Source organism: Triplophysa dalaica, chromosome 7, assembly GCF_015846415.1.
Source record: "Triplophysa dalaica isolate WHDGS20190420 chromosome 7, ASM1584641v1, whole genome shotgun sequence".
NCBI classification, from domain to species: domain Eukaryota; kingdom Metazoa; phylum Chordata; class Actinopteri; order Cypriniformes; family Nemacheilidae; genus Triplophysa; species Triplophysa dalaica.
The window spans coordinates 5,858,770-5,876,432 of record NC_079548.1 but is presented as its reverse complement, the minus strand read 5'-3'; the positions used below and the strand labels follow the sequence as shown (position 1 = coordinate 5,876,432).

Sequence of the window (17,663 nt, the reverse complement as noted above, 5' to 3'; positions counted from 1 at the left end):
CCAAATAAAACGTCCTTTGTCAAATCATATTGCAAGCTTATGAAGCCTGTCCAATAATAAATCCTCTGATGTCACAGTTGGGGCGGTTTTGTAGCTCAGCAGATGCAAGACACCTTAGAAACGACAATTCATCAAGTCAGTAGCCTGTAGCCCTTACAACTTTTCCCCCGAGGTCTCCATGGAAGGGGAGCATCAACCGAGCTTTTCTCCTTTGTGAAACATGCAGAGAACTTAGGGCGGTCTTACCAACGTCTACTGAGGGAACGTCGTGCTTGTACATAGACTTTCGCAGACGGTAGTAACACGAGCAGTGTTTGTATGTAGACATGGCAGGGCTGTGCACATCCGGGCCACAGCACCGTGACTCCATTATTTTCTGTTCTCTGTGAAACTGGCGTCAAGGGAAAACAAAAAGCATCTTTATAGCGCTCGACTCGTTGTATTCTGTATTCGTCAGCCTGGAGAAGAGAAGAGGAAATGTCTAACCAAGGAGTTAGAAGAAACGGACCCGTGAAGTTGCGTTTAACAGGTAAGAAATGCGCAACGTCGCTCGGTTTCGTCCGAAACTGGCTAGCTGGCTGGCTAACCAGGGTGAGCCATTATGCCATAAATTCTACACATTGTGGGTTCACATATTCATATAACGCCTTATTTTTTTTATTTGTGGTGTAGGGAATCACGTTTTGACCACTGGTTTTGAATCATGACCCGCGGAACGAAACTGGCGGCGCGTTGTTACATTGTAGCAATATTCCGTTCTTTAGCAACGTCATAATGGAGCTTCACACCAGCGCGAACGCAACAGTAACATTTCTGTTGCTTTCATTGTTTACATGGTTTCCAAAGGCATACATCGGGAGTTTTGTGAATCTGCTCATTAAAAGTATTAAATACAGTTTAAGAATACATAAACGCTGCATCTCGACTTAATTTAAAGACTGGCTTAACTACGCGATCCTCACAATCACCTGATTATTGAAACTGGTTTAGTTGAAGTAACTTGCAAACCTTGTTTTGTGGTTAAATTCATTTGAGAATGGAGGTGTTGGAAAGCGTGTGATCACACTAGCCCAATGCTAAGAAGGTCGTCTCGTCGTTGGATAAAACGTAATCGCGTCGGGAAGATGGTGAATGCGACCGTATACTGTCCGTTTTATAGATTATACACAAATATCGTTTGTGCATTGTGTCAAATATTTTGCGATTTATTTGGTGGTGTTTGATTCTTAGAAAGAATTTTATCTTGCACGATCTTAGTAGTTTAGATATCTCATGTGTATCTTGTTCAGTGTAAGCATGCGGTAGGATCTTGATGTTGTAGTCCATTCATCATGACCCAGTAGTGTTGATGTGGGAGGAAGTGGCAGTCTCTGAGACTGTAAGATTAGGCTGTGGCACTCTGGAGATGTCTGGATCTCGCTTGTAGAAAGAGATCGTTTTCCTCCCTGGTTAAATAAGCTTTTTTTCACTGCAACAGAGAATGAGGATAGAAGAACTTTTACAATGAAAGACCTTCCGTCATCTCATAGCTTCCCAGGAGTTCCCAGAGATATACTGTATGAAGGTTAACCTAGTTACACAGAGGATGCCATTTACTTTATACTTTTTTATAATTACACATGGAGTTATGCAAGTGATTTTAATTTTTTTAATTCCAATGTCCTGGATAACCACCATAGTGCTGTACCAATTGTGCCACAGGACCTCTTTTGTTAGCGAATTTAAGCTGTATTTCAAACATATTTTTGTACATCCTATTCTGGACGTTCCAGTATCAGCAAGGGTTGCTGTTGACTCATCCGGACCCTCAAACGATAACCAATTAAAATAGTAGTTCCTTCACTGTCCCGGTTGAGTAGATATAATTCAGAATAAATTAGATTTACCTACTAGTCATATTTTTAAAAATAATACTTTTACCAGTTTTGTGGTACGTCGGTTTGAATGTTTAGAATGTAGCCTATAGAACAACCACTTTCTAAAGAACTTTCTTCATGGTTATTTATATTTTTGTCATTCAACTTTATTAACACACCTTGGCTTGAACCATAGTCAAGTACAATTTTGGCTGGCTAGTTTCTATTTTCTGATTCTTGTTGAGGGTAAAGAAGACTCGTGTTACAATCTCTGATCACATATTGGTCTTGTTAATGCTAATAGATAAAAAAAATTCTGCTGTAATCTTCTGGGTCACATTTATTTAGTTTGTACTGTTCCCTTTCAAATAGTTAAACAAACAGGACTGGAACTTGTTTTGAAGAGCGAGATGACAGCGTCCGTGTTTGATGTACCTACAGCATCAGCTCTTCAGCAAATACCAAGTCTTTTCACTCGAAGAGAGCAGCCAAATGAAATATTTAAACTTGCGCTGTGTCTGATGGAATGAAGTGGAGATGGGTGGACGATTAGGGCTTTAGTCTTATGTTTAAGCAGCTGGCTACTGTTCAATATCTATTTTTTAATGTTAATAGCTTCATATCACTGGCTCTTAATTATTGAGTGAATATGCAAGAACTGGCCTCGTTGATCTTGTGCATTTATGGAGGAGCAGGGTTTTACAGACGTGTGGTGCTGAGTGGCATCTGTGGAATGCAAACTCACTGTGGAAATCTAGAGGACTCCCCATCCTCCTTTTTCTTACCCTTTTAGAGAGGCCTTCTCAGATGTGTCCAGTCTCGTACCAAAACCTATGAATGGAGCTGGTGTGGCTTTCCTCCCATTAAGATAGCTCTCAAACTTTGTTTTTGGTCAAGCTTGTCTTTGCCACCCTCAGTAGTAAGCTTTGGCATCATTTATGCTACTAGAAGCCTCTCTTTTGCTTAACTGTGAACTGAACTTGTATTTGCATAGCTAGCTGTCATTTAGCAAAGAAGCCACCGACCGTTTTCATAATACTGTTTAGAATGGGAATGAAATTAAAACGAAAATAATTTGCCAGAATTTAGAAAATGTGCTCAGTTGTAATGAACATAATGATCCTGAATTTAAAATCTAGTTTCTAGAGTTTTTTTAATGTTTTTTTTTAAAGAATTTTTGCATGTTTTTGTGAGATTCATCCGAATACTACAATAAACATTTTCATGCCAGAGTTTTTGAAGCCATGCACCGATCCGATACTCTGGATCGGAATTGAGGCCGATCCGGGTCTTTTTTGCTGGATCGGGTATCGGACTGACGGGTTCTCTTTAGTCCGATCCGTTGCGATACCCGTGGATGTTACTATAAAGCTTCATAAAGGACTAACTATCAGGAAATTACCATAAACGTTGTCATGCACTGTTTTCGATGTCATGTATTTCGATAGCTTTATGCGAGGAATAAACCAATATAGCATAATTATAAAACTCTGACCTCCGCTGGTGCGGTCATCTGTCAATCTCAATCCAGCATGCGTGTGTCCGGTGTTATGCTGAAAAATGCACCCCTGCCAGATTATGCACCCCCTCATCCCCACAATGGTTAGGGTGAGGATTAGGTGTTAGGGGAGGGGTTAGGATTAGGTGTGGGGAGGGGAGTGGTTAGAATTAGCCAATCAGACAGCGTGTGTTAGAAGGGGGTGCTTAATCTGGCAGGGATGCATTTTTCGGCACAACACCGGGAACAGTCAGGATCTTTCTCGTTCCAATGTTTTCAATATTCTTAATAATCACTAGATAATAGAGGGTGGTTTTGTTTAAAACACATTTTGCCGGAGACGGTACTCGCTGAGTGTAATGTTATTGGATTCAAGCACTGGAAGCGGTCTATGTTATGCGTCATTCATACATAACTTTAAACTTTAGGATGGATTCAATGTTCTATGATTTAAACACATAACATATATATTCTCTTTGTGTTATAACTGTTTTGAACTTGGGAAGCAAAGATCCCCGCGACAACAGGATCATCTCTATCCGGGATGCTCGTGAGTGAAGCGGGTGCTTTAAGCGCATCATTCTGCGTCCAATGCGCATGACTTTAAATAACGTAGAAGCGAATGTTTAAGCGCATCATTTTGTGTCCAGGATGTGCATGAGCGAGTTTGGACACTTTTATAATGTGATAGCTTTGTGTAATAAACAGAGATTTATTTGTTAAATATTTTGTAAGTATCTGTGCTTTATGAGACCACATTTTTGTTTTGTTTGTATTTTTAAGTTTAATACAGCACTTAATTACATTTAAAAAAATCATACTTTTAAGTAAAAATACTTAAGTAAAGGAAAATGGTAGATTTTAATGTACTCATGGATTTAAAGTAAAAAAAAACAATTTATTTATGGACTGTAGTGGAATAAGTATGATGTGATTCATAGCCTACTGTAGGAAAGCATTTTTTGTCCAAAGTACTCTGATAAAGTACAGATAGTTTAAAATGTACTTGAAAGTAAACATGCTTAACTATTCATCTCTGGCAATAAAAGTTAAAATATGCAAGTCTACTTTGATCATGAAAAACAGTGCTAGTATCGGATCAGAATCGGAATCGGCCGATACGCAGAATTCAGATATCGAAATCGGATCGGAAAGGAAAAAGTAGTATCGGTGCATCCCTACTTTTGAACAACCATTTTTGTGGGAAGACCGATATAGACAAGAACACTATACAAGAAAACAAGGATGAAGAGGTATCACATCAACAAAGCTTAAGATTCTATGTGAAATTCCCTAGAGTTTTGCATCAGTCGTGTCTGACATACAGTGTGACTCACTTCACCGTCATTTTCTGAACTCTTTCTGTGCGAATTAGCGTGTGGTTTGGGCGTCTCTCCATGTTTCAATCCTATGTTTTTCTTTATTCTTTTATCAACTCTATCACAATTACAGTTGTCTGTGCATGCTTTACTGTAAATATGGTCCATGTCATATGAGTGTAAGTTTTGTTTATAGTTTCTGTTTTGACTGTGGATCTTGAACTTTATCCCACTTGTTTTCTGCACACGACTTCAAGTGAGCATGAAATTGTCCCTATTTACTTTTTCATAACGTACACCTTATCTTCTTACACTTACAATATACGAACAATAATCACCATGGCACTGACCTTATTTGAAAATGTGCCACAGTAGTACCATAGTATTCTTGGAAGTGTCATGTTAGTATCAAAGCACCACGGTGTGGCCGACTATTGCTACAATGTAATTCTGTACGGATATGAACTACTGAAAAACAATTAATAAAAAAAGGAAAATGGGTTACAAACAATGTTTCATGGTCACTTTAAGAATGCAACTTTTATTACGTCCAACATGATATTTATTGTGTACAGCGGAGTACATTGACTTCATTAAAGAAAGTTTCGATATTTGGCAGACAAGCTTATTTGAGACTGTTGTCCTTGTCTTATTTGTGATGTAATAGGTAATGGAATGTCACGAGAATTTGGACGTCATTCCAGCCGTGTGGGTCTCCAGACTGAGGCCCTGATAAAAACACCATGTTTAGCTGCATATGGCTACCATCAGCCCAACCAAATTTCTGAACTGCATTCTAGTGGAGAGTTTAAAGGGCAGGGGGGGAAAGGCAAATCGAAAGCAGGCGAAAAGAAAGTGCGGTAATTGCACGCCATTTGTAAACGTTTTTCTTCTCCGACTGTGAGCTTTCGAGTGATTGAAATCGTTCCACCAATTAATAGACTGAGACTGGATTTCCTGTTGGTTCAGCTGCTCCGCTGGAAGGCAGAGACGGTTCTGCTTACAAACCGCTGCATCTGAACTGCAGAGGCCAGATAAGCGCTTCAGCCGGCATGGAAATGCAGACGGAGAGCTTTTAAATAAGAGTCTGCTACAACCGCTGCGCTGCGCAATTTTTTGGACCAGGTGTGAGGATGGAAGTGTTTATGTTTGTTATTCACATCTAATAGCACCATGTGGTCTGTTTGTGTTTTTTTTTTAAATACTGATGGACCAGGTTGGACGGCGGGGAAACGTGATCTTGGATCAGGAACTGGCTTGTGGTCCGATGCCAGCTGAGACAAGTCTGAGTATGACTTACACCACGTCTGGCAGCAAATGAAAACATTTGGCTAGACGTTCCTCATTTGCGCCCATTAATTCTCGGGATCGAGGGAAGTTTGCGCAATATTTCAGGGTTTGTTTTTTGGTGGCCAGATGGGAATATATTTAGTAGTAAACGTGTATTTAGGGTTTAGATTCTGGTAAACTGCATTGTGGTTGGGTAAAACACCCATATATAAATATCCTGCCAAGATATACATATAGTTATACAGTAGAGGTCAGGGAATATCCGAGAATCATGTTTGTACAGTATATGCTTTTAATACCCGCTTCGGTTAGATGAAACCATCAAAACATGAGAAGCTTGGTAAAAAATGGACAAAACACTAAACTTTGTAGAGATTTATTGGACAAAATGATTTGGCAAGAAGGCAAATTATAGGAAGGAAGCATAACAGGAAATATGTTTTTTATTATAATGTACAAAATGTATATAAAAAAAGTTGACAAAAGAAAGGCATGTATTGTATTCTTTCCTGTGGTAATATTTTAAAGTCATTCTCTTGGGACTTGTTTATAAAAACTACGCATGTGTGATGTTTAATTCTTCTCAAAGCTGAGCTTCAGTTTATACTTCGAAGACAACTTTGTTTTAACGCATCCTTCCTAATACATTTGAATACAGAGTGAAGATGTCAAATTGGACATAATAGGTCAAAATTACTTTTTTTATTTCAAACAACAATAACCACACTGTGAAATATACTTATAGTGTTATGTAGAGTTATATTATTTTGTGATATCAGTTCAAGTCATTCGTTAAAATTGTACCTCTTGACCCATTCGTCTCTTGTTCTAGTTTTTCATTCTCATTTTCTCGTCTCAGTTTAATTTAGTTTGATTCTCTTGGTATTTTTTACTCCTCTTCATGGCTGCCAGAATCGACTCCTCTTCAACTGAATTTATAGCGTGACATCATGAAGCATCATGCCAACTAGTATAAACACACTTAAACTAATTGTCTTTGTTTGACAGCAGGGTTGAGGTCGTGTAACTTGCTCACCTCAGTTTCTGCGTCTGTTTCTCATCTCCTCTATGGACCCACTGCAGTGTTTAAGAGCACATTAGTGATTTGTCCTGTTATATTGACCTGGCTTGCTCAAACAGATTGGCTTTCGCCTCTCAATCTTGAATGTAATCTGAATGGTGAGGCTGATCGTTGCATTCTCAGGTCAGACGGAAAATTTCCTCTCTACTTTGTCATGGTTGCATTTAAAGCTTTGACACTACAGTGTGGTTTACCGCTGTTTGCTTTAATGGCTGATGCCCGTATCTACAAAGCAGGCTGTTCTAATGCTGTTTTAAAGATAGTAGTACATTAAGCTATTCAAAGTCTGAAAGCTTTATTTGTTATAATGAGATCAATTCATTTTTTGTGTCTGCTGGTTATTTACGGTTTCTCAGCAACTCCTCAGCTTCCTAAACGTCTCGCTTTTGCTGGCCTGACCAGATCAGACGTCAACTGCACATTCTCAGGTTAACACGGGTCCGTCTGCAGGAGCCACACACGGCGGTGGTCTCGTTCGGGAGTGTTCCTAATGTTTACCTGCAGCAGCTCCAAGTGCACCTAGGCCAGCTTCCAGACATCCTGTGGTCAGCATTGTTTAGTCTGAGCCCACTGGACCAGACCTTCTTCCACCAGTGCAGAACGTCCTGCTTCTAGTGGGTTTTCCTTTTTCCTGAAGTGTTAAAAATCTACATTATATGGCCCACGGCTTGGGGTTTCCCCACTGCTCGTTGGAGCCACGTTGCTTGAGAGATACACTTACATTCAGTAATGGATAGTTTGGCTTCTTGATGCTGATTGGTCAATAGCGGTTTGTTCACAATAAAGCGCATCTTCGTTGTGCTACTATTGATTTCACTTTGCAGCACCTAGAGGCGTTTGTTGTTTGTGTTGCTTAGCAACATTCTGTAAATGTTTGTATGTCAGAATATGTATCTTCTTACAGAATGATGTCATGTAATGATAGGACAAAAATAACATTTAAATATTTTTTATTATGCTCTAGTTGTTTCGTTAAAGCAATAATGCGTTCAACCCTGAGCCGTATTGTGAATATACAGGAGTGACTATATTAACAAAATAGAACGGAGTAAGGGTGACAAAATTGAGATAACTTTCCTTTATATCGCTGAACTGATCATTTTCATAAATAGTATTGTTGGGGTTATTTTGATAGTCTTCCCAACGTTTGAAAGCAAAAAGAAATGGTGTTCTGGTGTTCTTCTAGCATAGATGGTGACTATAAAGGATCCCTTTATTTAAAAAAGCATGAACCTGCACTAGTGTGAATTTTCCAAAGCGTTTTTTTATACCATAGTTGCAGTCAATAGATATTTAGGGATGGGTGGATTTAACCCTTTTAAACTGGACGTGTCGTCGCTGACACATTCTACCAAGCGCTATTAATTTTACCGTAACTCTGCAACCATTTGTGCTGCCAAAAAAAAGTTTTTGTGGAGTGCTCTTAACAAAATGAGCAAATAAACATGGCAAAGAGGAGATACACAACAGAAGAGGCAATTGGGATTATTTTTGACAGTGAAATGTGTTTGTAGGCCTGTGCTTGAAATTAGACGGGAACCGCTTCAGACACCACCACATTTGTGAATAGTGAAAAAAAAAAATACTTTGATGAATGTACTACAGTAATTTTTTCAAGTCTGAAGTGCTAGATTCTTTCCTTCTTCAGTTCTTTTTTGAGAATTTCTAAATAAAAATCTTTTTTTTATTTTTGTCTAGTTAAATTCTACAAATAACCTTAATTTCTTTAAAGACATTTGTTTTCAGAAATCATGATACCCTGCACATGATGATGGCACATAAACAAAATGTGTGAAAACAGCCTGTTTTTCCTTCAGGATCTGAAGGGTTAATGCTCCCTTTAATAAATTCCTTTCCGGTATAATTACATGACATGTCTTTGATGAAGTGAATTAAACCTTCATTAATTTAGTTAATCAAACCTTAATTACACTTTCAGTCAACCAGAACATAAGCAACCACAGACACTATAGCTGCACGATTTTGGACAAATTGAGAATCACGATTCTTTTGTTTCAAATAGAGATTGCGATTCTTCTACTAAAAGTAATACATCATTTACAATTGGTTCTGACAAAAAAACAGTTAAGTATTTGGGACTTTACTTTTAAATTATTACATATTTCATGATTAACCTATAGTTACTATAGTGAGAATATTTTTACAACAAAAAACATAGGTAAACTATAGTAGATGATTTACTTTAAATGCAAAAATTAAACTTCTAAAAAGTATTAATAATGCATTAAAGTCACTTGTATATGAATTTCCGTATGTCTACAGTCAAAACAAATTCATAAGGTGACACTTGCAATTAAAGGTCTTTATGAAGATTTGTCCGTTTGCTTGACATCTACAGATTGTTTGAAGAGGTCACAAGAAAGACAACTGATATTTCAACACAGTACATTTTTCTCATCTGTAAATAGTAAATCATCTGAAAACTTGAAATGCTGGGCAACTTGAAAAGCTCTAATAGTGCAGCTTCTCTGAAAATACAGTGGTGAGCGCCATAAACTCTTATGACGGCGCAATGATGGATATAAGCGCGCACTCGCATTTGTCTGTGCTACAAACTGGAAACTGCAATCGTTTTGAGTTTTGTTTCAAACCCGTCCAGTGAAGATCATATCAGAACAAAGTAACACAATCCTGAAAGACAATCGTGAGAGCAGTTTTGTTGCTTGGCTGTTTCAAGAAAATATGCATGGTCAGTTTTTGCTTTAAACCACATGCTTGTCAGCTGTAATTTCTTTGGTGAGATAAAGGGACAGAGATCACAGTGATCTGCTAATGTTTCTCAACTGTATTTGTTTTATCAGATTATTGGGTGAAGATGAAAGTAGTTTTGGTTGTTACTAATGTTGACTTGTATTGTATCAATTACACTATACATGAATACTTTTAGCTTATTCGGATTGTTCATTGTACAAATTCCCGTCCTCATCGATCCCATAAAATGGAAGTAAATATTGAGCTTGATGTATTATTAAATTCTAGGTGAACTACATCTTAAACTTTATGTATTTGCACTAAAATCGAAAGGGTGTTTTGTGAATCACTTACGATTTATTTTACGACTTAAAGTATCGGTCTAGTCATATCCCTGTGATTAATGGCCAGAAAACACATGATTCATAGTCTTATGGCAACCACATGGAAATTCTGGGATAGCCAGTGATGGCCTTTTCAAAAATCACAGATTTTCTTTCAAGCATTTATGATCTACAGTGAGTCCTCTCAGGCCAAAAGAATGAGGACACTGACCTTTGACCTTCTAGAGCAAGCAATTTAAGATGATAATGTCTTTGCACCTCCTGTAACACTTCATCTTACTGGAACGTAAGAGAATCTCTCAGGTCAGTTGATGGTTGGGCACGCCACGCCTTGTTGCAGATAAGCTTGCGTCTTGACTCAGACTTGAGCTTGGCCAAACAGGATGCTGAGAACAGGCCTAATGAATGAGATACCAAGCAAGTGAGTGAGAAAGTCTTAAACTCTTTCCTTATTCACAAGAAGTCACGTAAGAGGGGAAACCGGAGAGTGCGGTGACAGGAAGCGAATTCGAGATTACACTTACCTCTCGGCTAACAAGGAGTCAACCTCCACCCTGCTCTCATTACCCCGTCGTCTTTCTCTCACCATTTTAAGCGAAGTAGGAAGGAGTGGCGGAGAGAAAGGAAGCCTTTTGTTTAGGGACGAACAATGCCACCAACATGAGCGTGCAGCTCTTTAGCTGGAGACAAAACATGGCCGCAGACAGGCATGGCTTGGCCAGTCAGCTCATAGTGTGAGAGAAGTGTAGGAGAGAGAGACAGGGAGGAAAGAGGCCTGCATTCCAGTGAGATGCCTCAGCTGGTTTGGAGTGACTGGATTATACATTCGGAAAGTCATGGGTGAATTTAAAGACAGATAAGTTTGAAAACTTTCAGCCAGATAAACCATCGGTCAAACCTTTTCCCATATTCTTCACCATTTTGTTTCACCACAGATTAATTGGAGAATTTAGGGGTTTTGTTGCTTTTAGTCTGTGTTAAATTTAAAGCGACAGTTCACCCAAAATGAAAGTTCTGTCTTCGAGTTGTTCCAAACCTATATCAATTAATTTCTTCTAATTAACAAAAAGATATTTGGAAGAATGCTTGCGACCAAACAGTTATTGGCCACCATTGACTACCATAGTTGGAAAAATGGCAATGGTAGTCAAAAGTACCCCAGAACTGTTTGCTTTCCTACATTCTTCAAAATATCTCATTTTGTGTTTAACATTACAAATACATTTCTAAAGAATTGTATCCTACTATGGTGGCCAAGAACTGTTTGCTTACAAGCATTCTTCCAAATATCTTTCTTTGCGTTCATCAGAACAAAGACATTTATACAGATTTTCAAGAACTCTTAACTGAAGACAGAATTTGGGCGAACTGTTCCTTTAAGGCTGTTTAACTGCTAATGTACTTATAAAAAGTTGATCAAACAAAATTTGAGCTGATACATGCATTTTAAACTGGTCTGGTTTAATAAGACAGACCGGTTGATGACTCATCTTGCACTACAAAGCTTTTTGTCCAATCAAAAGATTTATATAGCAAGCATTAGCAAGTACTATCATGTACATTACAAGCTTTTTACGTTTTTTTCTTTCTAAAACCAACTAAACTCTTTCCGCGCAATATTGTGGTAATGTGTTTGAATTTGTACAATCTCATTTGTACATATAAGGATGGTCTGCTTTCTTGCATTTTATGTTAATCTTCTAATAATTGTACCTTTTTTCACAGCTTTAATACACATTCATACAAAATCGCAACTTTGTAAAAAATGTACCTTTCCTTGTGAGATCAGGTTGGCACTTCATACAGGTCCAGTCTTAACTTTGCTTAGAAACACATCAAGCCAGACTCATCAATCCATGTCATGGGGCCTTTAAATTATGTTAGTGTTTTGTTCTCATTTCCCAAGCCTCTAAAAATCGGTTTCTAGTTTTTACAGCTGAAGCCATTTTATTAGTTTTGCATCTACTATTAAACCACTTAGCATCAGGCTTTTATCAAGGGCGATTTACAATTAGTGACTTACTCAGATAATCCCGCTGGAGGAACCTGAGGTTAAGTGCCTTGCTCAAGGGTACAATGGTAATAGTTGGTGAATGGCTTTTTATGGGGATTAGACCTACAACCTTGTGGTTTCCATTCAAGGTATTTAATCACAGGGCTACGCCACCCACTTATAATGACTGAAAGTTTGTCATTAGCAAGCAATTACCTGGGTAAGCTTGTTTTGGTATGAAATTGTTAGCGAAGGTCTGTGTAGTTTGGGGAAATGTAAGGATGCCGTCGTATCCCAGAGTATTAATTACCTGAGAAGCATTTGCTTTCGCAAGACTATTCTCCCACACCCCCACTTTCTTACTAGACCGTGAAGCAGATTTAACATTATTTCACCACTTAACCCATTTTTTTTTACTTTCCCACTATTTTGTGTTTTCACTTCCACTAGGCATCTATAGGTCGATGGCTGACTTTTTCGTTGACACCTTCAATTTTTATTATTATGTGTAAGGACAAGTTCACCAAAAAAAGAAATTCTGTCTTCGTTTACTCATCCTCAAGTTGATGCAAATCTGGATATATTTCTTTGTTCTGACGAACACCGAGAAAGATATTTGGAAGAATGCTTTTAACCAAACTGTTCTTGGCCACCATTGACTACCATAGTAGGAAAAACTTCTTTTCAAATTTCTTTGTTCTGTTCAACATCCTCAAAAGAGGATATTTTGAAGAATGTCAATGCAAATGTAAGAAAACAGTTCTGGGCCACTTTTGACTACCATTGTCATTTTTCCTACTATGGTAGTCAACTGTTTGGTCTCGAGCATTCTTCTAAATATCTTTCTCTGTGTTCATTAGGACAACGAAATTTAAAAAGAATTGGAACAACTGAGTAGAAGATAATATTAATGATAATAGATTTTTTGGGGGGGGGTTGAACCGTCCCTTTAAGATATTTGTTGGTAGTGCAGTTTGTTCTGTAAAGCAGCCGTGAGGTTTTCATTACTTCTCTCAGTAAACCAATTGGAGAAGCCAGTCACAACTCTTTAAACTTTCGAGGAACCTTCTGAGAGGAAACATTGAAGAACAAAGAAAGAACAAGCAGAACGTTTACAAACAATAGCTTTATGACTGTACCGCAGATTCGGTTCCTCCAAATTTGTATAAATGTTGACGTCTGGCGGTCCGCGGCTTCCCACAAAAGCTTTGCGTCGTCCCTCATGACATCATTGCTCTTTCTGTTTCTCATTTAGGTAAATTTCCCGAGAACAGTGTTGACAGTCTTTGAAAGATATACATACAATGACGTCCTGAATAAAAAACGGGGCATCTTAGACCCAGAGATAAAAATGTTATTGCTTAGAAGTTGCTCTTTTGTAGTTTTCATAGTTCTGCGTTGTATTTTAACTCCAGTCTCAGATGTTTCTCCTAATTTGCTTCGAAAAGAAAGGAATGAGAAGTGCATTAAGAATATGGAGGTGTAAAATGAATGTAGATTGTAGAGGTAAAATTATTTGGATTTTGTGTTATATTTGATGGGAAATGTTTATGTTCATATTGAGATCTTCAGTAATATTGACTTTTGATTTCTAGACTTGACAAATATGTGCTCAGATTGTGACATTGCTGAGCATTTCTGAGATTTATGGCTCTTTTTCTCAGGAGAAATGCGGGAGACTAAAGTAAAAGTTTCTATTTGCCCTCTTTTTATTCTTAACGATGTCTAGGAGAAATAATTGAGATATTAAAGAGATCTCACTTGTGTTTTTTCTATCCTACCTGGGTAGATAGGCCTAATTTTTGTGTTTTGTAAAGACGATTCGATTTAGAAGAGAACAATGACCATTGTGTCATAGTCGGTGTGATTCACACGTGACAGAGGTGTTTATAGCGGTTGAAGGTCAAACTCGGTGTAGTTAATATTTGTCTTCTTGTTTTCGGTAAACCATCCACGTCCTCTTCACCCCACCTCAAATCACTCACTTTTCTAGTTTTCCTCCCTTTTTCGGTTCACAAAAGGACTTGCTGAGCAGTCCCAGCACCAACAACATCATTCTGTCCCTCCAGGTGTGAGCACACATTTTCTTCATTGTTTTGTGTGCGTGAACTGTTTCTCTAACACTAAACATCAAACGACTCGAATCCATGTGTTTCACAGTAAACAGATGCAGGAATGTGACACAGAAAGACGACTGAAAGAGCAACTGCGTGTCATGGGAAAGTCGGAAATGATAATGCATGCATCCTGTAGAGCTGTGAGCTCGTCTTCTGTGGGAACCAATCCCTTTAGAAACTTGTTACTTTTCCCCAAAAGTCCTTAGAGATCGACTGACGGATCTTAATAGTTTTCAGCTTGGTTTCTCAATGTCTGAATACAGTGTACATTTACTTCCTTGCATTATATTTATTATTGATTTTCGTATTCGCTCTCTAACAAAATCTCTGTGTCACTTCCAGGTCATGTCTATGTCTGACTATTCCGTTCCGGAAACCATGGCCGTATTCTAGAGGCTTCTAAGAATCCTCATAATTTTGCTTAAAAACTTCTATGTAGGAGTCTTAGCTAAAAAGATTCAGGACCAACCTGAGAGCAACTCTGAGCTCTAAAAGGATCGGTCACAAACATAAACCCTGCACGATCTAATGTGTTGTTAACTCGCTGTTATTCAATTCAATGTCATTTTATTTAATACTGCCTGTACAATTTGCATTGCATCAAAGCAGCTATTACAAGAAAACCAACTCCAAGATAAAAAAAAGTTGAACACACTCAAAACAATAAAAATCAGATAAATCTTAAAATTAATATGGAATTTTTCATGCATTGCAACACATTTCTCACTTTTCGTGTTTCGTCCATTTTCTCTGCTGCTAAAGAAGGTCCTCCTCGCTACTCTTAAAACTTTGGACCTTAAGAGTTTTTTTAAGGGTTAAGATGCTTTATGAATTACTTTTTTCTTTAGGATATTTTATGTAATTTTAAGGGAAAAACGCCCCCTCTCTGACTCTTCCGCCAGCCCTGATAAGATGCTCGGATGGTGCCGAGCGACGGATGCTGGTCCTGACCGTGTCATGTCCTTTCCTTGCATCGGACCGCTCACGGATCCTTTTGCCTAAATTAGCTACTGGTTTGCCCTCGGAAAAAGAACAGACATAACTATACGCACAGTTGGACGGAGGAGAGCAAACCGAGCAGTCCGACTCCTGCCAAGTTGAAAATTAATCTGAAAATGGCTTTTTGGCGTAGTCAGTGAGGCAGATACAATGAGTGCTTGAATCATCGTTTTAAGAAGTGTGGGAAAGCAGGGACCGTAACATGATATTGTGACTCAAAGCATTGTGGGATTTTTCCATGTATATACAAACTTTTGACAAATAACTGGTGCTTGCTTAAACAAATATCACTTTTACAATTGCTCCCACTTTAATATCCAATGTGTAATTTTTTTGGAGGATCGATTGACAGAACAGCAATATACTAATCAAAACCTATGTGTTTATGAATATAAAGACCTTAAATTAAATTAATACAAAATTACGCTGCATTATGTGAGTTATTTCTATCTATATACACCACGGGTCCCCCTGCATGGAATTCACCATGTTGTTTCTACACCAACCCTAAACGGACAAACTTCTCTAAAGAACGCGTTTCGTAAATACTTTATCTCCTTCAGCAAAGAAGTGAAAACATGGCGACATCTTAGTCCCGGTCAGCCACCGTATTGCTTCGATAGAGAGGGGTGGAGTGAGCCGTTGGTTGAAATTCAAAACCTCACCACTATATGCGGCTGAATTTCATACACTGGTCCTTTAAAAAACTAAATCTTATAGTTAATTTTTTACTAAAATAATTTTTTGAGCATTATATAAAATAAAATTACATTTTATTTTGTATCTTTTTTAAAGATTTTAAGATGTTTTACTACAGAACAATTTCTTAAAAAGCAAACCACCTTCAGGATGTATCTTTATAATTTAATCACAATTTAGATTTTCTTGTTGTGTAAATAAATCTAAATTTTCTCATTAAACACATATGAAAAGGCTGCACAGCTGTAACATTGTTAACCTCTGTGTGTGTGTGTGTGTGTGTTGTTTTTTACACTCCAAGTAGAGAAAATTCCAGTATTGATGTTGGGTGTGTAGCGTTCTTGGTTTCGAGTAGGCTACCTGATGTTCTGTGATGTTCTAGTGCTGTCGAAGAAAGTAGTCCAGCCTTGTTTTAATCTTTGTGATGGATGGTGAAATAACTGCCGGCAGAATGTAAACCAGCTTTCATCTGCGTTCGAGGTCTGCCGCCAATACATTGTTTGACAGTGTCGAGTCTATTTATATGAGCTCACACATTGATGTTCTTGTGTGTGTCAGTGACCGTGAATCACTTCATTCATGAGTTCACTTCTGCGGAAGGGCACATGTTGTTGATCTGCCGACAGATGTATCGGACTTGATCGGAGTGATTCACAGCCATGCTTTTATAGCGTCAGCCGAAATGCATACATAGGAATGAAGATGTGTTGCATTGTGCGCTGGCAGGTTACCGTATATCTCACAGACGTATAGAATTTTCTCTGACAGCCGTGCAAAACGGTGTTTTATTTATGATCTAGTTCAGCAGTACAGTTCATTTGTCAGTCGTGAGATTGATAGTGTTTGGTTTACTTGAGTGTGCTCGTTTCAGTCCAAGTGTGGAATTCATCATTAATTCTGATTTTGGATCAGTTCAGGTCAAGGATGAATAGACATGTCTGCTAGCAAGTAGTTTCTAGGAAAGCAAAAGTGCATTTGGGCATCTATCTTTATGCAAAGCGGGTTGTTTTTCCTCACAATTTGAGTTTCTCTTCACCGTTTCTTCTTCTACAGAGATGCTAACGCTCACCTGTCAATAATTAATGGAGGGATCCTAGCATAGATGAGGTGTTGAAGGGTGTGTGTGTGTGTGAGAGACGTCCGTACAGAGAGAGAAAGAGTAAGATACATTCCAGATGGTGGAATGATGAGGTGGGTTTCGCTGGAACGTTAAACATTCCCAGGGATGTTTGCAGAAAGAAATTCTTCCTCGACTGCGAAGCGAGCATGTTTCCTTTTTATCCGATCCCTCCCTCTCGCCTGTCGTCTCCAGAGGAATGGGATCCAGTCTCCTCTGAGATATCTCGTTTTTATCATCACTTACATAAGTCTCTAACATTTTTTAGACACATTGAATCTTTAAACCCCTTCCTGTGTGGATAGACAGACTCGTATAGCTTGAGTGGGTTTAATGAATTTAAGCTTTTTAGCATTAATAGTTCCTCTGTGTCAGATCTTTGATATTCTTTTGTGATACACGGACTGCGAATTCGGGCCTTTCAAAATCGTCCTATAATATTGTCTGCGTGCGCGCGTGCATGTGTATGTGAGGTGTGTGTGCGAGCTTGCATCAGTTTATATGTAATACATATTTTAACATATGTACTTACATATATTAAACATATATCTTTTTGAAGTAAGAGAGGTTTGTGCATGTTTGCTTATGCATACGTGTTCAAAATTGTACAATAATAGTGTGTTTGTTCACGCGAATTT

The 17,663-nt window shown here is 38.2% G+C and overlaps 1 protein-coding gene across 4 annotated transcripts in view; it reads left to right on the top strand.

Annotated features, from left to right (window-relative positions):
* Window positions 1-105: 105 nt before the first annotated feature.
* The window catches only part of smurf2 (SMAD specific E3 ubiquitin protein ligase 2), a 41,867-nt gene continuing 24,309 nt past the window's right edge, over window positions 106-17,663 (top strand). For all 4 annotated transcript variants that reach the window (XM_056753422.1, XM_056753420.1, XM_056753421.1 and 1 more), the window contains exon 1: window positions 106-529. In XM_056753422.1, the coding sequence (XP_056609400.1) occupies window positions 478-529 (52 nt within the window). In that variant the 5' untranslated portion in view covers window positions 106-477. The remainder of the gene's footprint in view (window positions 530-17,663) is intronic.